Source organism: Pipistrellus kuhlii, unplaced genomic scaffold (assembly GCF_014108245.1).
Source record: "Pipistrellus kuhlii isolate mPipKuh1 unplaced genomic scaffold, mPipKuh1.p scaffold_m20_p_1, whole genome shotgun sequence".
Lineage (NCBI taxonomy): Eukaryota > Metazoa > Chordata > Mammalia > Chiroptera > Vespertilionidae > Pipistrellus > Pipistrellus kuhlii.
The window spans coordinates 189,541,729-189,565,513 of NW_023425404.1; the positions used below are offsets into that span (position 1 = coordinate 189,541,729).

At 37.9% G+C, this 23,785-nt stretch overlaps 1 protein-coding gene across 4 annotated transcripts in view; it reads right to left on the bottom strand.

Annotated features, from left to right (window-relative positions):
• SLIT2 (slit guidance ligand 2) overlaps positions 1-23,785 on the bottom strand; it is a 328,161-nt gene that overhangs the window by 36,487 nt on the left and 267,889 nt on the right. For 2 of the 4 annotated variants that reach the window (XM_045573714.1, XM_045573712.1), the window contains 4 exons: positions 16,779-16,903; positions 16,530-16,627; positions 15,161-15,300; positions 11,112-11,138 (listed from right to left, as the gene is read on the bottom strand). In XM_045573714.1, the coding sequence (XP_045429670.1) occupies positions 11,112-11,138; positions 15,161-15,300; positions 16,530-16,627; positions 16,779-16,903 (390 nt within the window). The remainder of the gene's footprint in view (positions 1-11,111; positions 11,139-15,160; positions 15,301-16,529; positions 16,628-16,778; positions 16,904-23,785) is intronic. The other 2 variants (XM_036419682.2, XM_036419664.2) reach the window with 1 other exon arrangement.

Sequence of the window (23,785 nt, forward strand, 5' to 3'; positions counted from 1 at the left end):
ATGATGGTCAGCTGACATCTGCACTTTGAAAAGAACATTCTGGCTATGGTAGCGGATGGATTACAGAGGGGCAGATACGAATGGACATGAGAGATGACTTGACTTGCACTCCGTTGGTGGTAGAGGATATATACAAATGGCCTGGAGAGGTGGTTAGGAAGCCAAACAGGTGAACATTTGTGAGTGATTTGCGTGATGAGGCAGTTGATGGAAGGTGGTTTCTGGAACTTCTAGGTGTCTAGTGTGTACAATATATTTGGAAGTGCTTTTTAGCGACACAGACAACACTAAAAGATCAAGTTTTGTGGTGCAAAGATCAAGAGTTTTAAATATGGTGATGTGGTCTTATGGGTTGAATGTGCCCCCCCCAAAAAAACACACACACCCCACAATGATACATATATATATGTTGGAGTCCTCCAGCACCTCAGAATGTAAACTTAAGAGGAAATCAAATTAAAATGAAAAAAAAAAACACTCACAAAATAACACAACAACAACAACAACAACAACAACAACAACAACACACACACACACACACACACACACACACACACACACACCCCAAAACATGAAATCATCAGGGTGGGCCCTACTCGAATATGATTGATGTTCTTATCAAAAGGGAAATGTGACAGAGAGAGAAGATATGAAGAGCCGCAGGGAGAAGGTGCCCAGCTACAGGCCAAGCAGAGAAACCTGCAGCAGAGTCTCCCTCACAGCACTCAGATGACCAGCCCAGTTGACCCCTGGATCTCAGACTCTCACCCTCCAGAACTGAGAGACAAACATTTCTGCTGTTTAAGTCATCTGGTCTCTGGCATTTGTCATAGTAGCACTAGCAAACCAATACAGGTGGTCAATTTTACTTTAATGAAGGTTTAGGTTGGGGAGTAAAAGTTTATTTATGCCACCCTTCCTTCCTTTCCTTTCTTTTCCCTCCCTCCCTCCCTCCCTCCCTCCCTCCCTCCCTCCCTCCCTCCCTCCCTCCCTCCCTCCATCTCTCCCTCCTTCCCTTCCTCCATCTCTCCCTCCTTCCCTCCCTTCCTTCCTTCCTTCCTTCCTTCCTTCCTTCCTTCCTTCCTTCCTTCCTTCCTTCCTTCCTTCCTTCCTTCCTTCCTTCCATCTCCCTGCTCAACTTTCTTAATTTTTAATTCATCCCATGAATTCCAAATTTTCTTTCAGGTCTCAGAGTTTCTTCAATTGTCTGTAATAAGTGATGCACAAGGAAAGGGGATGGTACAAGACCATTACCTCTGCACTTCAAAAGTGGCAAGGTCCTTACAGAGTATAACAGAGGCGTCTGGCATTGCCTTTGTTTGCTGCTTGGGCTAGAAACCTTTCTGCAAAGCACTGGTTGACTGAGACCAATAAACCTTTAGCCCTCCTTCCAAGGGCAACCAGCATTAGGGTTTGCAGGATGGGCTACCCAAACAGTAATAAGTGCCAATGGCAAATGACATTAGGCTAGTAAAGGTGACAAAGGCAAGAGAACCACACACTTTGGTGTCTTAGAGAGGGGGAGAAAAGTGAGTCCAATGCCTAGTACCATCAGCTTTATCATAAATTTGGAGACTGACTTGAATAACAACTGCACTTCAAAGTAACTACTAATATCTGTACTATTCTTAGTTAAAAAAATGATACTCTTGAAAGTATTTTCTAAACTTTAATTATGTCAAAGACATCAAGATTTAACACAAATTGAGGATACCTGAGTTGAATATTATTTCCAATATGATTACTATTTCCCACACAGACATTCACATTTCTTAAACAATATTTTCCTAAAAAATACTGGCTTAATTCATGGCACTCTTCCAAATTCCTAACTATGGTGATGCTTTGGCAAATCAATGAATAATGAAGACACCATCTAGTCCATGGCAGTTAAATGTTTCCTGAAAATAATAATAGTGTAAAAAGAAATTGACCATTTGTAATAGCATCTATTTATATGTACTCTGGAGTGAGAATTTTCTATGTGACCAAAGTTTTAAAAAAGGTGCTTTGGTTTAATAATTTTTATAATATAGTGTTAGGGAAAAACATCTTGAGTTCTATCCAGCAAAAGATTAAAGGAAGTGCATGATAAAGTCTTTACCCTGTAGGTTCCAATCTGTAATATTTAGAGAAATGAGATGCCCACTTTTTCAGTACCCTATAGAAGTTCCATTTAGAAACTGCCGAAATGACTTATTATTGTTTTTATGTATTACTATACTTTGTGATCCACAAATTTATTATTACCCCTAAAGAGATTTGTTCTCTTTGTAAATTGTTCTAATCAGAGGCAATGTTTGAAGAGTTACTGGGATGGATGATTCCTTGCTTTCTATCTACCAAGAGATCTGGGCAACAACATGTTTTACTTAGACTTAGTCCACAAAGCCTGCTGATCAGAGAAGTTGGTCATACAGCTCCTGGATTAGGATTTCTGGAATTTTCTAATTCAAATCACTCTGTGATAAGTATTGATTTGCTTTACACTAATGGAAAAATAAGAAAAGATGGATTTGAATTAATAAGTACCTCTTCTGAATCTTTCCAAAAGTTAGACCTTGAAATTCAGGTTAGGCATGTCTGTCTACAACAAAATAATTTTAGATATGAGTACCATGGCATTTCTGAGATATTGTACTTGGCTGCTGCTAGTTTCTGCTAATGTAGCCAGATTAATTTCTTTTCCCCTAAAATAGAAAAAAATGTCAGAGTTCATTCTGAGGCTCATGGGGTGGGGTGGGTTCAGGCGTTGACGGTGCAGCCTGTCCTTGTACCTATTTTTAAATTATACGAAACTAGGTGTGTGTGTGTGTGTGTGTGTGTGTGTGTGTGTGTGTGTGTGTGTTTTATATACAAAAGAATCATTGATATTGACAATAATGAAAAGGGAATTTATGACAGCAATCTGAATAACTGGACCAGAATTATAGTGTTATAACTAATCAGTTATGACATTTTCAAATATACTTGGAACCAGGAAGGAAGTCTGGTTGAATTCCTGACAGAATCCCCAGGACACAGATTTTTGGAGGGTCAAAGCATCATTCTCCAATTATTTGCATTTGAGCTCTTACTTGGCTCAAGAAAAACCTGAATAAATTGTACCAGTTTATGCTACTTTCATTGGCACAGCAAGGGAAGTTATGAAAACAAACAATTTATTAGACACAGTAAGTGAGAGTTAATTTTTTAATAGTATACGACTTGAGGATAGGACCTTTATTTATAGTTATATGTTTGTGCCTCTTTATTCCCATTGCATTAACTAGCACATTATCTGTCACAAAGTAGATACTTGATGGCTGCTGAGAAATGTTACAGATAACATTTATTGGATTGCATCTGGAGGAAAAATACGTTTTTAAATGTTAATAAAGGCGACCCCAATAGCATGAGGGACCATGTAAGGAAACAGAGAGAATATAAGGAAAACGGGTAGCAGATTTGAGTTTTGACATCGGCCTGAGATGGATAGCATGTAGACTCAGACATCCCTACACTCTCGTCTGCTAAATCATGCCAATCCCAAGGGGAAATGGAAGTGATGAACCTGAGAATGAAGGAAGTGTGTGTGTAGGCACTTGAGTGCATTCTTGAGAAAGATTAAGATAAAGGGTTCTGAATGACTCTCACTACCAAATTTTACAAATTCCTATCAGAAATTATACATTTCCCATTTAGTTTTGTTTATTAGATTTCACATAAATGAAGTCACATGGTACTTGTCTTTCTTAAAGTGGCTTATTTTGTGTAGCATAATTGTCTCCAGGGCTATCCATAATGTCACAAAGGGTAAGATTTCCTTTTTTAAGGCTGAGTAGTATTCCATTGTGTAAAGGTTCCATAGTTGTTTTATCCACTCATCTACTGATGGGCATTTCGGCTATTTCCAAATCTTGGCTTATTGTAAATGACACTGCAATGAAAATAGGGGTGCATATATCCTTTCAAATTAGTGCTTTGGGTTCCTTCAAATATATGCCAAGGAATGGAATTGCTGGGTCATAAAGCAGTTCCATTTTTAATGTTTTGAGGTAACTCCATACTGCTTTCTATAGTGGCTGCACCAATCTGCATGCCCACCAACAGTGCACGGAGGTTTCCTTTTCTTCACATCCCCACCGGCACTTGTTTATTGATTTATTGATGATAGCCATTCTGAAAAGTGTGAGGTAATATCTCATTGTGGCTTTCCATTTGCTCTTTATTTGTGTAAAGAAAAACATTCTCACCCTATCCGGTGTGGCTCAGTGGATAGAGCATCAGCCTGCAGACCCAAGAACTCAGGTTAGATTCCAGTCAAGGGCATGTACCTTGGTTGCAAGCTCCTTCCAGGCCTGGCATCCTCAAGTGAGGATTAAAGAAAAGAAAAACATCTTTCCTCTCTCAGACCTTGCAGTGGAGCAGGGAGATGGATGGACATAGAGGTTGGACATAGATGAGGGGGTTTTGGGAGTCATCTCAGGACAGGTTAACTGAATTGGACTTGCATGGGAATTACGTATTTCCATTTTCTCCTCTTTTGCTGGCCAGGCCAGAATTATTTGTTACAGGCTCTGTTTAAGGTTTTCACCCAAACATCACAGCTCATCACCATGGGCAGAGATGCCCAGTCTCCAATATTGTCAGTGCTGATAGTAACAATTGGCTTCATTTCCATTAGTCAGTAAAGGATTATTTACAAATGGCGTGATTCTATGTATTTTTTTTTTTAAGAGCCAACACTTTCTGAAGATTCTTTTTCAACATGTGAGGCTTTCTTATTTGTGTTAACTCTCCTGAAATTTGTCCTCTCAATCAGAAATAGTTAACTGATCTTTTTAATAGGATCAATAAAAAAATCTAGATAACATGCACTTCCCTGAACTTAATGAAGTCCGTTGTTAGTAGAAAAATACAAAGAACTGATCCCGAGGGACCATGAGTTCCTGAAGATATGGGAGCTGCTCCTGAATGTCCTCCCAGTGCCAAAAAGTGTGCCAAATGGGACACATGCACAAGCAGGGCATGGCCACAGAATAACCTTGTGAGATAGAGTTAACCAAAATTCACAATAGGAAGGCTCCAAAAAACATGCTATAAAAACGGATATGAAAATGTTTCCAAGGACAATCCTTCTATAATATGTTCTCACTTTTGTTCTCAGTGATGAAAAATGGATTGCTCCATAACTCCTATTTGCCAAAGAATTTGATTCATTTTCATAGTCAAAAAGGGGTCTCTCTTTGCCTGTGAACTGGTGAAGTAACTATATGATGCTGTTAACTTTCCTGGGATATGAGGAATGACGACTTTAGCAAAATAACTGACCTAGTCTGAACTTGCAGTGAGGACCAAAGCCAAAGATTTTGCCCGGTGGACAAGGGTAATGTTTTTTTTTGCATTTTTGGATGCTTAGCACGGTGTCCTGCATAAGGTATTTTCTCAATAAATATCTCGTGAGTTTTTAAAATGGAAAAACTAACCTCCTCAATAAATAAACAGAAAAAGAAGTGTTTTTCAGCACTTCCTCATTGGAACTAAATAATGGAGCTAATTCCAACAGCTACTGAAACTGCGGAAATATTTAAGTCTTTTTTCAAAATAAATAAATCCAAGTTGGATTGAACAAGGCTTGGTTAAACTAGACTGTTGTGCTGGGTTCACTGGTCTCAGCCTATTAACTTAAGAGCAAACAGGATCATTAAAATGTTTTCTGAGGTTCAAAGGTTTGTAAGAAGGCTTTGCAAGGTTAGAAGATGAATGTAAACCACACAATACCATTAGGCTGCCAATGTATTCTTTATAGTAAAAGCAAACTGCAGGTAAGTCTGCAAGTATAATAAATTTTCTATAAAGACCATATACATCTTGAGGCAGAATTAATAACAGAAGGGGACACTATTTTTAAAAGATCATGGAAATCCAAAAATATACACAAAACCTAAAAAATGCAACCAAACCCAAGAGTTCTTCAGCATTTACTATTTCCTTCCACTTCAAAGTAGAGTAAGGGGGTGAAGAGAACCAAAGGCTTAACACCAAATAAAGCCTTTCCACTAGAGTGAGCATAAAAAATAACAAACTAATACTTTTTAAAAAGGCAGTACTGAAAAATATGGGGAGAAAAAGTTCCTTCACCCACGTAATTTCCATTAGGTGGGATTTGCTCTATTAAAATAACCATAAGAATTCGTATGACATCAGGAATGGCGTCAACTCATCTAGGTCAATGTAATGATGATGGTTGGAATTAAACGGTGCAAAACTTTACGTCAGTCATACAAGACAGCACTGATACCGTGTTTCCTCGAAAATAAAACATCCTCCGAAAATAAGACCTATTTACAGGTTTCCTTCTGAGTGAAATATAAGGCATTCCCCCCAAAAATAAGGCCCTCCTAGGCTCTATCTCAGAATGAAAATTAATTTACTGTAAACTAGTCTCTAGGCTGCCCCAACTGGCGTCTAGAAACCAATGACATTACGCGGAGTCCTGACTTCACTGCTGTGTGGAGGCAGAGCGGAGGTCAGAGTGAGCAGGGTGGGAGAGAGAAAGAGACTTTCGCATATTCGTGTAGAGAAGAACAGGAAGATCAGAGCGGACTAGACGCGGTGAAGGTGGTGAGTGCTAGTCTGTCTCTGGTGACACTACCTGATGCTCGCTGCCACCCTTATGATGACTGAAGGTTCTTAGTCAGTGGCAGACCCTGCTCCAGCCCAGATCCAGGCCCCAGCAAGCCCAGTGACAGTCCCCAGGCAGGCCCCAGGGGGTAAATGTCTGATAAAGGGGTAGGGGGGAATGTTTGGTGAAGGTGTTCAGTGGCACAGGGGTGGGGGGAGGGATATCACTTAAAATGACACAGGAGGATCAGAGGGGGCAATCAAAATGACACAGGAGGATCAAAAGAGGTTACTAAAATGGTAATCCCCCCTCTGATTCTCCTGTGCCATTTTGATTCACCCCTCTGATTCCCCCTGTGTCATTTTAAGTGATACCCCTCCCCCCACCTTGATAACCCAATTCCTTTTTTTTACCACTAGAAATGAGCGCAAAAAGAAAAAGCTACTCTGTGGAGTACAAGAAAGGAATTGTGGAAGACTCTTGGGGCCAAAATCTTACTGCTTTCTACAAAGAGAAGATGTTGAGTATCCGATTGGTCCAGAAATGGTGAGCAGAGTATGGTAACCTCATTGAACAAGTGGACAAGGGAAATGCTAAAAAGCACAAGTGTGGATCAGGTCAGCAACCATTATTTTCTGAGCTGGAAGACCTGATCTGTGAATGGGTTGTTGACAGGAGAGCAAAGGCTTTGATTGTGAATAGGGCTCAGATTCAAGAATTTGCCCTTGCAATGGCACCACAGTTTGACATAGCCCTCGAAGACTTCAAAGCATCACAACACTGGCTGGATAATTTCCTTCAGCAAAGTGAACTGTCTTTAAGAAGATCTGCAAAATTGTTTAGGTTGGAAGATACTCAAGTTATTAAGCAAGCACTTGCATTCAAGTCCTTTATTGATGATGCTGACTTCTCTAAATACAATCTTTCCAACATGATTGCTATGGATGAAACTGCAGTGTTTATGGGCCAATCATTTCAAACAACAATTGAACAGTGGGGTGCCTCCTTAGTGTACATTCCTTCCACTGCTTACGAAAGTGCACGTGTTTCCTTTATTTTGGCAATTAATTTGGATGGCACTAAAATCCCACCTTTAATCATTTCTAAGGGCAAGAAGGAAAAAATTGAATGTGTTTTGGGTGTTTTTATTCTTGAAACTGAAAAAGCCTGGGCCACACAAGCAGTTATAAGGAAGAAGGTCGATTTAACGCTGCCGCTTGTTATGCGAGGGAGCCAAAGAAGTCTGCTAGTCTGGGATGCAGCCAGCACTCACCATGCTAAAGACATGAAGACATTTCTTCACGAAAGAAAAATAGATCAGATAATGATTCCCGCAGGAATGACGGCCTATCTCCACACTCTTGATATTGCAATAAACAAGCCATTCAAAGACAATTTGCACATGGAAATTAATGACTACATTGAAAATAGAATGGAGAGAAATCAGCATGGAAACATTGTGAAATCTAAACTGCAAGAAGTTGTGACTTGGGTGCAGAATTCATAGGAGAAAATTACTGACAGCTGCATTGCAAATGCACTGCGAGCAGGCTATCTTGACAAGAAGTACTCATTTAAAGACAGTGCTATTGCTAAACATGAGAGATTTGGTCCACTGATTCTGAAAAAATGGAGTCACGAGAAATTCACCAGGAAATTCAGGAATTGGAGCTGCATTGCAAATGCACTGCGAGCAGGCTATCTTGACAAGAAGTACTCATTTAAAGACAGTGCTATTGCTAAACATGAGAGATTTGGTCCACTGATTCTGAAAAAATGGAGTCACGAGAAATTCACCAGGAAATTCAGGAATTGGATTGTTATGATGATGTTCCAGAAGATGATGACATGATTGTCATTGAATAAATGAGTAAATTCTTGATACTGTAGGATTCATGGTTTGTCTGGTTTGTGTTGACAACTACCGTACTATTGTACCGTATACAGGTAATAAATTTCCTTTATTTTCATTTAACAATAAATATGTACCGTATTCTTCTTCATGGAAAAATAAGACATCCCCTGAAAATAAGACCTAGCACATCTTTGGGAGCAGAAATTAATATAAGACACTGTCTTATTTTCGGGGAAACAGGTTATTTCTTGCATATGACATGTAACATTGTAAAGTGTTTTCCCATCTATCTTTCCATGTTATTCTGAGGTGGAATAGATGTCAATTATCCCTGTTTCACACACACACACACACACACACAAAAAAAAAAAAAAAAAAAAAAAAAAAAAAAAACAAAGAAAGAGGAAAGGAAATAAAGACTGGGAGAAGTCCCATCCTAAATATGAGGATGAGAAAACTAAGCTTCTCCCATTAGCTGGACAAATCCATCAGTATCCCAGCTGCCCTAAGTGATGGAAAGTAGACTCAGCAACAGGAGAATCAATTAATTAGCTAATTAATTAATTATACAGGCACTGATTAGATACTTCTTTTCCCTCATGTGTAGATAAAACAGACTGATGGTCAGCACCTGATTTTTCTGGCTCCCTTTACTGTTTTCAGATGCACACCAGGGACCTTGGGTATGGCAAGCTAGAGAGGCAACAAAAGAAAAGCTTGTTGGGCATCATTGGCCAGTTGGAGCCTTTGTGAGAGGTACCGATTCTGAGCCTGGACCTTGGCAGCAGATAAGTAGGAATTGGTCCTAGTGCAAGTCCCCCAAGTCAGAGGGCATGCCATGGGGTCGGTGAGGTATTGGATGGACCCCTCTTTACAATCTGTGGATCTGTGGGTGAGTGCTTTCTCAATGCTTTGTACAAGTTATTGCTTGTATATGTCTATAGCGATTTAAACATTTTCCCTATGTCAGCTAATTCTAGAACTTTTTTTTTTTAATATTTAAGAAAATTACCCTCATTGTCATAAAGAAATTGCAATTTCATTTCTAGTTAATTTTGGGTTAAAAAAATAGAGAACGGTTAGACGGTTTTTATAAGCAAATTCAGTCATCAGCAGATTCTTGGAAATAAAAGACATGTTTTATAAACCTAAGCATGAAATTTAGTCAACTCATGAAACCACGTGGTGACTGGAAATACTATCACACTGCCAAGCTTGCTCCTGAGAGCAGATAGAGCTACTTAAGGGCATATTCCTGTGACAGAATAATTGCTATTTGTTTCTGATAGACTCAGACCTTAGGCATCCTCACCCCAAACCACCAAGTGATTTAGTATTTGGAAAAAAGGAGAGATGATATTTGACCAAGAATGGTATTGAATGCATCAATCCACAGAGAATTGACCAGGCTATATTTTTATATTGTACAATATGAAACCATTTCTTTTTTCATGTTTGTCAACTTAATTGTGCTTGGTAAGTGACCACACACAGTAAATTGCCTGAATGACGCAACAGAAGTGAATTCCTTAGCAAGAGGAGCCAGGGTGGGCTGCTGGATAACATACCCACATTAGCCCTATTATCTTCCTTCCAGTGCTTCACAGACAACTGGCCCTGCCAAGACAGGCACACCTTGGGCTCCTTAGAGGCTGCTAAGCCTGCACTTGGCACTTAAAGACTTTTGGCCAACAGATTGAGTAAAAGACTGATGTTATTAGTAATCATTCTAAAACTTTAAGATAAGGCTTCACAAAGATTCTGTGGTGATTTCTCAGGCATGCCTACTGCTTTGATCATTTCTAGGACTTCCTTTCCTGGGCTTTGATGGATGTGGGGAGCCACATAGACCATATTGATGTCAATGATTGGACATGGCTCTCTTGATGTTTTAAAAATACTGCCTTGCCTGGCTGGCATGGCTCAGTGGTTGATTATATAGACCTATGAACCAGGAAGTCGTGGTTTGATTCCTAGTCAGGGCATACACCTGAGTTTCAAGCTCAATCCCCAGTAGGGAGCATGCAGGAGGTAGCCAGTCAATAATTCTCTATCATCATTGATATTTCTATCTCTCCCTCCCCCTTCCTCTCTGAAATCAATAAAAATATGTTTAAAAAATACTACTTAGTACTCATGATGTACTGTAACATGAATTCAACAATGTCATTTTATATAAATGTATATACCTTTCAATATTTCTCTTGTTTCAACTTATGGAAGATATTATTTTAAGGTTATTGAAAAATTTCCAGTATTGAAAATGCTTGTATCTATACCCTAGGTATACTAAATGATTTATATTTTTCATTATAAAAATAATTTATGTTTGTGATATCTTTTAAAGAGTAAAAGCAAACAGACAAGTAGGGAATAGCAATTATTAGTCTTTCTTTTACACCACCCTCTTCCTGCTCAGAAGGTTTCTTTCATAGCCTTTTACAAATTGGGTAAGTGCATGTCAGATGCCCTTTATATACCGCTTGGCATAGCTACCCATACATCAAAGATGTGCATGACTGATTCAACATATTAATTTCAATTTTGTCCACATTCCTTTTCCCATGTACATATAATGATATCCATATAGCTTTAAATGAAAGAGGGAAACAAAAATAAAAATCATAGTAGACTTAAAAGGCGACTAACCTTTTTCCACCTCATTCAGATTAGCAGCTGGCAGCGACAAAGACAGAAGAGACAAAAGACTATTTACATTGCGAAACAACAGCAGAGCACAGGAAGCCAGTGTATTTATAACAGAAGGGCCCAGAGTGAGTGGGTGAGGGGAAGCAAGGCTTGGATTTCTTACCTATAGCCGGCCAAGAGCACAAACAAGGGGGACATGAGGAGACAGGCAAACGCCATTACAGGCAGCCAGGGATCTGCATCTCAACCAGGTCACTTAACCAACCTTACTTTTTAACACCGTACATCATGGTTAGTAGGTGGGCATGGGTGGTTAGGAAAAAGAAATAAGGGTACTACATGGAAAGATTAAAACGGTCTGAATGTTTTCTTCATCTTTACATGCCAAACTGGTATGGAAGCCTTTGTGTACAGAATTTGGTTAATCCCATTAAGTGACATCTTGGGATACAGTGTGATCATCTTTAAGTGTGGTTCCATGAGAGTAGGGTTGATTAAGAAACATAGTCTTGACAGAGCAGATCCAGGGCCTGACTCTTGGGAAACATGCAAAAACACATTTTCCAAGTCAACCCCTAAGTTCATACCAGAGTTTCAGATAGGGCACCAGGTTCTCAACGTGGCAGGGGTGCCGTGTTTATAATGTTCATTTTTATAAGTTTTGAGCTTGTGTGATTGCTTGAAAATACACATTCAAGAAATGCCTTGGTTTTAGAAAGGATACAATAATGGTTTTTTAAAAATTAAAAATAAAAAAGAATTTCTCAAGCTAAAATTGAAACCCTAGAGTGAATTTGAAAATTATTTGCTTAGCAGTTTCTAAGTCTGACTTCCCCCCATCCTTGGTGTAGTGCCTTTAATTTAAAACAATGCTGAATTAAACTCTTCAAAAATTAACTATGCTCAATCCTTATTGTAGTGGTTTTAACTTAGAATTATATGGAATTAAACTTTTCATAAATTAACCTGCCCAAAGAATTAGCCATCAACAACCATTTATTATACAACTGGAACAGATAATGGATTGAATTAAGTAGAAAATAACAGTTTTGATAACTGGGGGGAGGAAAGGAGTATAACAAGTTTTAGATCATAGAAAATCAATATTGACCCTTAAATTGATGTTGTTAATCCCTGCAGCAGAAAAAAGCAGATAGTTTTTTAGTAAAACTTATAGTAAATCAATAACTATTTACTATAATGTGCTGGTCACATGGGCTTAAATACATTTAATAAACTTCCAATGGTGATTCATTTTATTTTTGATATTTGTAGTCGTGTTTTATAGCCTGCCCATCATATTGAGATTTCTCCATCAAATTGCTTTCAGATCTCTGAATTTTCTCCATTAGCAATAGTATGTCCAGTCTGACTCTTGCCATGGATGCCAAATGTAAAGCCTTCCCCCATAATAATTTATGAGCTTTTTCCATGAAGTTTTATTTGTTCCAACTAAAGAGTTCACGTTCCCATCTATGCCTCTGGGGCATCGAGTGAAAAATCTTCAAACAGAAAGCAACTTGTGACTTGAATGATTTTTAAACAATGACAACATTATTATATTCCCTGAGCATAGCAGGGTTTCTGTTCCCAGATCTCATGCTCATTAATCAGACTCCAAACTTACATCTAAAACAATACAGCCGCATTATACAAAAATTCCTCCCTAACTGCGGACTTGGATGAAGTAGGATATAAAACTCCGGAGCCCGATTTATATTTTCCTATAATTAAAGGCCACTATGTGCCACTAACTTCAAAATCTGCAGATGGTTGTTTGATATTTTGCAAATGAGCTCATCTCACATATGGACAGAAATGCTATAGTGAATAGATGAGTTACAAAAGGGCCTCATTTAGATATTTGCTCTAATGCCAAATCGTCAAACTCTTTACTGCCCATAAGACTCAGCCCAAAAGGCAGAGTGGTAATATCTTCATGCTATTAAGTTTCTATTGAGCTCAGGATTTTTGTTTACACTTTGCCAAAATTCAGGCAAACCGATACCTGTAATAGCTATGCTTAAAAAGACTCAATGAGTCTCAGGAGAACCAAATGGCTCTTGACAGATAATCTTGGCAGTTTCCCACATGATATCTTTATAGATGTCATATTTTGGCTAAACAGTGGTTTTGCTAAGTTTTTTTTTTTTTTTTTTTTTTTTTTTTTTTTTACTGTTTCAGAGAAATATATCTGGCAGGGAGAGAGATGAGGCTTCATAATACTTTTCAGAGGAAGCCGCACTGAACAATCACTTTGGGTGGAGACAACACGTGGGCAAGAGGATCAGGTACAGGAAGGGAGGTTGGAATGTGTAGGTTGAGAAGATAAAACAGACTCAAAAGAAACGGATAAAGAAGAAGGTACAGCAGATCTTAAGCCAAAGCAGGGGAACTCCTCCAAACCAACTCGGAAGAATCTGCCACCTTCTGTAATTGGTCATGGAAAAAAAAAAAGGCACGTGAGAACCCAAACACTGCAGTGCTCTCAGGCATGGGTTGTCAACACAAGGAGGATGTTGACCAATCCCTGGTTGCTGGGCTCTGGATCTCATTAGCTGGCTAAGGTGCCTTTGAAGTGCCCTGGTCCAATTTCTCCTAGCCAGAGTATACTGGTTTAAAAAGGCCTCAAAGTTTAAGTGAATTAAGCTCTTTCTGTAATGATGATAGAACAATGGCAGAAGAAGAAAAGGATTCTATCTAGGTAACAGATTTTAATGCAAACAACAGGCTTCATATACAGGTCTAAAGGACCCTATGCAATACAACTCCATTCTCAGGGGAGCCCCCAGAGCCTTAGTGAGTGCTGAATACACTTGCTATCCTTCACTAATTCAAAATATCAAAGAACACTCAAATTCTGCCCTCAAGGGCTGCATATACAATATGTATCATAATAGAGAAATTGGTGGCTATACCATGTTCAAATTTCTACTGTAGCTAAGTATATTACTTTATATGGCATTGGGTGCTTCACTGGTATAAAAGAAAAAAAAAATCCAACCCTGAGAAGGCAGCTTCAGAGGCACTCAAACAGATCTGGGTTGTCAAAACAACACCCCATTATTCTATCTTGCATTTTCCCATCAAGAAAGGTACTTAGTGAAATACAAAGTTTAGGCATGCCATAAAAGCTTAAATGTCCATGCTTTCCTAATAAATCCCCGGGACAGTTAATCATACGATGTGACTTCATCTTTCATGTTGGGAGACGTTGACCTTAGTCATTTATGTAGTTATTTCACCCTCTGATATTAACTACGCATTACATCATGTGGAAATAAATGCAACTAATGAAATGTACCCAGTAGAATGAAAATGGTAACTTCAAATAGAGTGACAGAATTTACTGCTCCATTTTTTTCTTACAAATAAAATGCATAACATTCTCTAAGTGGTCTATTAAGAAAACAAGGTTATAGTTGTGATGTTTCTTCTTCATAGCCACAAAATTAAATCAAAATAAATATTCTGACATAATAGCCAAATTATAAACTTGATGTTGACTTTACAGCCTATTGGCTTATCCAGGGAAGAAGTTAAGTTTCTTGAATTTATCATCTCAAGAAACAAAATGCCAGAAAGAAGGTGACAGTCTCATAAGATTATTCAAAGTGCTCAATATTTTTCTATTTGTATTTTTTTAAGAACATGAGTTATTAGAGGAAAGCACTCATTATTGAAGAAGCAAGTATGGATATAATCTGAAATGCTTAATTATGTTTTGACTATATTAAAAAATGCCCCTTGTTACATGTGTTGATTAGCACAGGAAAAATGCTTTGTGGGTGATACCATCTAATTGTGAGCCTAATAGGTACAATATGATAACTCCTGGGTTTGCTGGATAGCAATAACATGGTAGATAACTGTGCTTGGTGAGTCTTTTGTGTTGAATAAAACAATTATTAACTCTAGCTGTTATTTACATTTCCTCTAATTTCCCAAACACCTACCAGTTATTGAATAATTCATTAATTTACTAAACGCATGCAGCAAAATTCCCATGATGCATTCAATACATGGACCGATGGCTGAGCATTTCCTACCTGTGTACTCAGGTGGGCAAAGGCATGTGTAGTTATTAATCCCATCCACACAAGTAGAATTATTTTCACAGTCATTATCTTCACAGTCATCAATATTGACTTCACAGTGTTCTCCTTCAAATCCATCAGCACAAATACACCTGAACACCAAAGGGAGGAAAAGTAAAATAATAATAACAACTCTGTATTTAAAAAAAAAGATGTGGTCTACATATTGAAAAATACTAAATACATTTATCAATTACAGAACTTTTAACAACAAAGAATTGATTTTTAATGACATGTTATAAATATTCATTTAAGATAATATCTTACAAATCAAAAACAACTTAAAAAAATGCTGGCTGGAAATGGCCCTGTAAGTCAATAAATACCATATATTTGCAGATTTAAAATACAAGCAAAGTTTACTCTATTTTAATCTCAAATTGTGCTCTAATAAAATAATCCATGCTTCTTTACTCACAAGTGACAAGAAACTGGTTCTGATTTTTTTTTTAAATGGTAACACCTACTGCCCTATGTGTAAAGTTCTTGATATCTCAAAACAGAACAAAAAGGTAATGTGAAAATCAAATTTTATCTTCCTTTCAATTATAAAATGTGAATGTTCTTTTTACGTCTCAATAAATGCATTTTTTTCCACTGGCATAAAACACTGTACGTTTCATCTTAGTAAGTATCAGAATAATCTTTGAAAAGCCTCAATGAAAAAGAAACAGTTTCATAACAGAATGCAGAAATGAAGCCTATTTATTATAAAAGTGATATTCCTAACAAGCTTTAGTGGTACATTAGCATTCTTACGTGAAATTATTAGTGTCATCATAAGAACTCTATTTCATAATTCATGAAGTACATCTGAGGTAATTGTACTGTATGATTAAATAATTCCAGATTAAAAATGTTCACAGCATGATTGTCTCTTTATATTGGAGGTTGGAAATGAATCATTAATTTTGTTTCAGTGGGACCTACATCTTTTCATTATACACTGTCTTTAAAAGAATATACACAGCAACAAATGAATATATAACTTTCAGTAGGAGACTAGCTGATTATTAATTAGCATAATACAGCCACTCCATTATCTTGATCTAATCTAACTTGATTAATCATAATCTGTGCATGTACATGTTTTAAAATTTCTGGATTTTGTAGCTGCCTGAGCTGAAAATACTGAAACATCTATATTTGTTTTTATGTTGCAATACCTCAGAGAGGAACTCACACATTTTGTTCTTGTGAATTGATTCCTGGCATTCATTTTAAAATAAAGTTCCCACTTTTGAAAGGGAGAATGTGTGTTTGCTTAGTTATTCTAGCTCTGATACTTTAGACACAGATCACAGACTAATGAATGACCTACCAGAATCCATCTTTGTCACCTTCTTTTAAGTGGCAAGTTCCTCCATGTTTACATGGGTTACTGATACATGCATGAATTGGGACATCACAGTCCTGCCCCTGGAGAAGGAATGGCCAAGCAGAGTTGGGTGTAAATAAAGTAGTTGTTAGCACAATAAAATAAGGTAGTTGACAGCACATTAAAATAAGACAGGCCTACCAAGGAGAGCTATCCTTTCAAATCAGAGCTCCTATGACAGCTTCGACTCACCTTGAAACCATATGGACAGGTACAGCGATAAAAGTCAACTGGATCATTGTTACAGGTGCCATCATTTTTGCATGGATTTGATAAGCAAGGATTACATTTAGCTAATATAGTCACATCCACAGGACCTAAAAAGTAATTGAAAAAAATATGTGAAACTGGTGCTTTCTATTTATAGGTCACTTAGAATTATTTTAATGCTTTAATGTAACAGTATATTTTGTATAAAAGTCATTGGTCATATATCTTATATGAGCCTCTTCCATGACAAAACCAGAAATCAGCATCATCATATTATGTAATAATGTAATAGGAGGCCTTTTCATTGAGGGATGGAGAGACTCCCTGACATCAGAGTGGGACTCTGGGTTTTGATTTAGATGGTTAGTATCTGATGTTAATCATGCTAATTAACATGGTCAACCCCTTTCACCGGCCAATGAGCTCCATGGCCACCGCCTGTATCCTAATTTCAGCCGGCTGCCATGGAAAGACATGTCACCCATTCCAAAGAGGACTGTGTGTGTGTCTGTTGTGCATGTACATTGGGAGACGTGTGGATAAGTTTTATAAGTATAATAGAAACTCATCAGTTAAAATATCAATTTATCAATAACATATGAAATATCATGTACCTTCCCTGATAACATTAGTTCAGTAGTATTGTTTTCATACAGGAGATATTAAAAAAATACTATGTTTATGTACATAGAAATACACCAAACACACAATCTCCATTATATCCTTTTCTCTCATATCCATTTGGTTCACTTTGCCAGCACATAGGTGTAGGCATGCGATGGGTGGAATTTCTGTATCATCCTCATCCAGAAGTATTTCCCAATGAAATTATGTTTACTTGCTATCCCTCTTTTTGGAAACTATATTTAAAAAATACTCATGATCCATAAAAGGTTTGGATTCAAAGCAGATTCAGTTGCAGCTCCTTTCCTTTGGTTGCACATATTAGTCCCGTAAATGGCCAACAGTGTAGAACTTGCACTGTCCTCAATTATACGATGTTCCACCAATGCTGCTTTGCACTGTTGGTGAGACCTCACTGGACAGCCTCTTGGCAACTGTCAGATAAGGACATTCTATCAAGGTGACATCTTTATATATCAATACAAAACCAGAGGCCTGATGCATGAAATTCGTGCAAGGGGTTCGGCCCTTGCAACCCCAGCTTTGTCCAGAAGGTCATCCGGACAGCTGTTCTGCTGTTCTGTCTAATTAGCATATTAGCTCTTTATAATATAGAATATAACTATTTTAATTATGTCTATGCTATCTCTGGTCTCTCTGAAAGATTTTATCCTCATTGAAACAGCAGTGACAATTGCAATCAGATGTTTGATCACATGTCCATTTTAGCGAAGTTATCTGAATGGATTGTACAGGACACTCCCCTTTATTGTCACCGCTCTAACCTTCCAATGGATCTCTCCCCAGTTTTATGACTTCTGCTCATATAAAGTACCTTTCATCATATTTCTCTACCAATTAGAGTTCATGTTTGTGATTTTAGTATTCCAACAAAATCCACGTATGAAAGAGAATATGGGCATAAAAACTGCATATCTTTTTTTTTTTTTTTTTAAATATATCTTTACTGATTTCAGGGAGAGGGAGAGAAACATCAGTGGTGAGAGAGAATCATTGATTGGCTGCCTCCTGCACATCTCCTACTGGGGATCGAGCCTGCAGTCTGGGCATTTGCATGGACCTGGAATAGAACCATGACTTCCTGGTTCATGGGTCCATGCTCTACCAGAGTCACATCAGCCAGGCAAAACTTCCTATCATAATGGCATTACATAATAGAAAAACTTCCTATTGTAAGAGCATTCCCTCACTCTAGGAAGTGCCAGCCAAGTACATATAATGTTTTTGGAGTAAAATAAAAGACAGAATAGTTCTCTGTATTACTCATCTTTTCTATTAATAAGAAGCTTGAAATACAGAGATTCCTCTTTCTATTTAACCATTTGAAATGCATAACTGTTCTGGGGATGGTGGTGTTAACAAGAAGGGGTGTTGTTCGCTTCTTGTGACACCTTAGCCATTAAGGGAGGCCTCTCGCCAATGGCCCCTTCACATTTTCTTGGAAACCACGATAACTAATGCAGCCTCTATCAAATTGCAGCTGGGAAATTTCTGAGAGTAACACTGAAGTGGTCTTTATAGAAATTCAATTTCTCATTTCCAACTTATTTATCAATTAAGGACAAGACTGTAACTATTCAGCATATTGCAAAATGAATGGTGGCAGTTACTTAAAGCAGAAAGTTAAATTAATGAAATAGCCCACAATAAATGACTTTGTATTTGCTAAAGTTATCACACTTAGAATCAGCGATAGGAAAGGAAATAGCTAACTGGTAATGGATTCCTTAGCTAGGCCAGAAGGAAAAAGAATCTAATCTTGAACAAAGGCATTGGATAAAGCAGCTAATCCTGCACCCAGCAAAATGGCAAGTCAGCAAATGCTAGGATTGGACACATTCATCTGGCCACTTCCCAAGACCTTGAAAAAAAATTGTCTTTTGTCTCTTTCTGTGCTTTCAACCTTGTAAGGTTGTGGTTGAATAGAGGAGGTGAGGGTTGACAGTTTCTAAGTTTATTTTATGGAATGTGACATTCTCCAAAAATTATATTTGATTATTTAAATGAGAAACTAAAGCAAGGAAAAAAAAACCCTGGATACATGGATACATTTTGAAGAATTCAATACAGTATGCAGGTGAAAAAATTGCCAGGCTAAAATAGGCCCTGTCCAGTTTAACTCAAGGTCAAGATTCACTTAATAAATACCCACTGAACAGTATCTGATTAATATGTACTATATAAGTCACTGCATTGGTTTCTGATATATCTAACCCTGCTTAGTTATTTTCTATCTGGAAATTCTTACTGGAATACAAAGGGAGATCATTGTCCCTTTGCATATGTTCAGTTTAGCTAAAGGAATCAAAATAATTAGCTTTACTACATACACAGGTTTCTTCTGGCACTTTCTTAAACCCACGAACTGTTTTGGTGACATCAAGGTGGGGAAAATAGCAAAATACCGAGTTCTAACTCCCTCAGGTTGAAAGTTGCTACTATTTGCTTCTCCTTTTAAAAAATACTTCTTTGAAAGTCAGCTCTTAATAATTTCTTATTTCTAGTACTCAAGTCTGAGTAAAGGGTCATTCAAAAGCTGTTTGTAATTTACATAAATTCTAAATTGCAGCATCCTCTGGTATGCCCAACTACCTTAATTTCCTTCTAACTTTATTTACTCTGGAATTCCACCTCACTAAACATCCTTCTTATAATGTGACTTATAGATTTACATGGCTTAACTAAATCTTATTTATATGTTCTAATCTCTTCGAACTACAATTGACCCTTGAATGACTCAGGGGTTAGGGGCACGGAATCCGAAGCAGCTGAACATCTGCATATAAGTTTAGATCCCCCCAAAAGGTGTCTCTCAGTAACCATAGGGATTGTTCCAGAACCTCCAGTGGATGTCAAAATGTGCAGGTACTCAAGTCCCCTAGATAAAATGCTGCAGGTCAATGAGCACAATCTGCCCTCAGACTCCCAAATGCAGACAAAAAGTACTACATGTATTTACTGCAAAAACAAACAAAAACAAAAAACAACTCATGTATAAGTAGATCCATGCAGCTCAAAGTCATGTTGTTCAAGGGTCAACTATGCCTTGTATCTGGTTCTCTCCTCTCATTCATTTCCTACCCATATTTTGCTCCTTTTATAACACCATCTCTTATCTCCTATTTGTCTTCAATTTATGATTCATTTTCCACTCAGGAAACTTCCTCTGAGATCCTCTCCTGTAAAGTTCTTATTCAAAGGGAATGACATCTTTAATCTGCTTCCATAATAAGGAGATGAGATCAAAGTTAAAGGAAGATGCTAAAAAAAAAGCCATAATAAATAGTGAAGAATTTGAGTAGCTCTCCAGAAGCTAACCAACACTTGCAGGATTTTGCAAATTTGATTAGTCCCAGGTGAAAAGAAGGTGTCCAAGGAACAGGAAGTAGAACGGCCTTTTAGCATAATGCATTGTAATGGACAGAAAAATCTCAGCTCCATCAACCCAAATTAGTAACCTAAATTTGTCTCTTCAATGTGTAAAGTTAGGAGAATGTTGGCAGCCATTTCAATGGGTGGTTGTAAGCATTAAATGAGATGCTAATGAAAGTTTGAGTACACACTACAGTGAGAGCTAGGACAGAAGCCACAGTGAGTTCTTCCCCAGACCTCTAAATAATTGGGTAATGGGAGGAACATGTGTGGTTTACTAAAAAGGAGACACACCATCTTCCTCTGCTTGTTTACCAAAATTTAACACAGACACTGGAAAATTAGAGCTTGCCATTTATTCCTTCATCAAAAGTTCACTGAGTACCTTTTGTCTATGTCAGGAGCTACTCAAATTTGGGAAAACCATAAGGGCTATTATTATCAAAACCCTACTGGAATGGAAGTAGGTGCCAAGAGATAATCATCCAGTGAGCAACAACACTCAGAGTTAATAATTTTACATATTTAAGACTGCAAGTTTGATTTATAAATTCAGTATGGACAACCACCAGAAATAACAGCACAACACAGAAAAGAAGGAGAAGTTCTCTTTAAGGAATGACAGCGTGCTTTGATATAGCTTCGAGATTGTCATTATTTCCTTCTTCCCAAAGTAAACTGGTTACAAGAATTGTTAAATTATCTCCAAAACATTAGCCCTGATAACATGTGTTATAGAGGAGAAAAAAAGAATCTAGCTCCAGGGATACAGGATTTACTAATGTCACTGAAATGAAAGAGGCTAGTCTAGGCTACCTGGACTGATTTAAGACTTGGCCATGATTTAAGAGAGCCTTTGAGCATCAGCTATCTGGACTGGAGGTGTGTTTAGCTTAATAATTCAAAGGGGAATGAAAAGAAAGTTTGGTTAACAATTTGTCTCTGTCAGTTACTTTAATCTTTAATGGAAGAAGTGCCGGACCTCAAATCCATTAAAGCTTATAGGCAGCCTTGCTTACTTGACTCAAATCATGAGCTGCACAACTGACACCAGTTCTGCCACCCACTGAGCATCGTATCTCACTTTGATTTATGGCTGAAAACCCTAGACACAAATTTCTAGCTATATCCCAGAGCCTGCCTTCATTCTGGTATCCCTTGGAAACATGAGTCAAATAACAAAATCATCTAGCACTACACTTGTAAGAAGTCTGAGGTATGTCAAATACAACTAAAAATAAAATGTAGGGGGTATTTGAGGTTAGGCACAATTTAATAAGAGGAGGTTTTTATTTAAGACCAAATATTCTGTACTCCACTTGCTATTACATTATTGCATTTCTTAAGAACAAATATCAAGCACACATTTTAAAAATTCCATCATTAAGTCCTTACATTATCAGATACTTATTGAGGATCTATTGTGTGCAGGACACTCTGTTAAGTCTTGGAAATTCAAAGCCAAGTGAAATACTTGAGTTTCTAGAGACATATTTGTATCAAATACAGAATGCAGTTGTATGAGGATGTGGGTAATGGGAATGTATGTTTTGGAATATGTTTTAAGTTTCTGCAAGTGATCAAGGGGAGTAATTCACTAAGTGAGTGAGAATATGCATCTGAAGATCAAAAGAAAAGTCATGACTAGATGTTTGAAGCCATGAGGTTAAAATCAATTAATTTAATAAGGTTAAGGAGAGGACCCCACACGTGTTAATATTAAAGAGTGGTAAAAAACCCCACATGATATCACTCATTTATGGATAATAAAGAACATTACAAACTGTTGAACAAAAATAGACTGAGGCAAAGAAGCATAGAACAGACTGTCAAACTATAGCGGGAAGGTTGTGGGGCGGATAAGAAATCAACCAAAGGACTTGTATGCATGCATATAAGCACAACCAACAGACCAAGACCCTGGGGGCAGGGGGACGAGGGCAAGTGCTGAGGGTTAGGGGACACTGGGGGGGGGGTGGTCAGTGGGAAAAAAAGAGAGACATATGTACTACTGTTTGTAATACCTTAAACAATAAAAAAAAAAAAAAGAGTGGCTAAAAAGAATTGTAAGAGGAGTTAGCATAGGAATAAAGACAAAGAGAATGTGCAAAAAAGAGTAGTGGCAAAATATTGAACATCCAGGGATACAAAAGAGCCCCAAGTTTTCTTGACCCTTTAGCTGACCTTTACTAAAAGAGGAACTTTGACACCATATCTCTGCCTCTTTATTTGAGCTCATGGCTACCAGACAGGGCCCATTTGTGCCTTTCCTTCTCATCTAACTCTCAGTTCCTCTTGACCCAATATAAGAATCTCCGATGGCCTGATATGTCTGATGATGGTATCAGTTATCATATATAATAAAACTCTAATATGCAAATTGACCAAACTGTGGAATGGCCGGTTGCTATGGTGCACACTAACCACCAGGGGGCAGACACTCAATTCAGGAGCTGCCTCTGGTGGTCAGTGCACTCCCACAGTGGGAGTACCACCCAGCCAGAAGCCCTGAGCAAGGCTCATGGCTGGCGAGCACAGTGGTGGTGGGAGCCTCTCCCACCTCCACAGCAGGCAGTGAGGAGCGAGGGGTGTCTGACTGCCAGCTTAGGCTTTCTCCCCAGGGAGCGGGCCTAAGCCAGCAGGAGTCCCTGACTACGAGAGGGCACAGGCCGGCTGAGGAACCCCACACCCCCAGTGCACAAAATTTTGTGCACAGGGCCTCTAGTAGTTCCATAATTGTTTGGTTTGAATATATAACATTAATATCATATATACATATGTATGCACTCATACAGATATTTTTTCCTATCACCAAATTTCCATATTATTTTGGAATTGTCTATTTAAATAAATCCATTGATTAAACCTAAGCTCCATGGGTTTCTTTTCTGTTTTACTTGTTGTTGTTGTATTCTTAACACCTTAGAACTATCTATGCCTGGTGCATAATAAGAACTCAAATAATATTTATT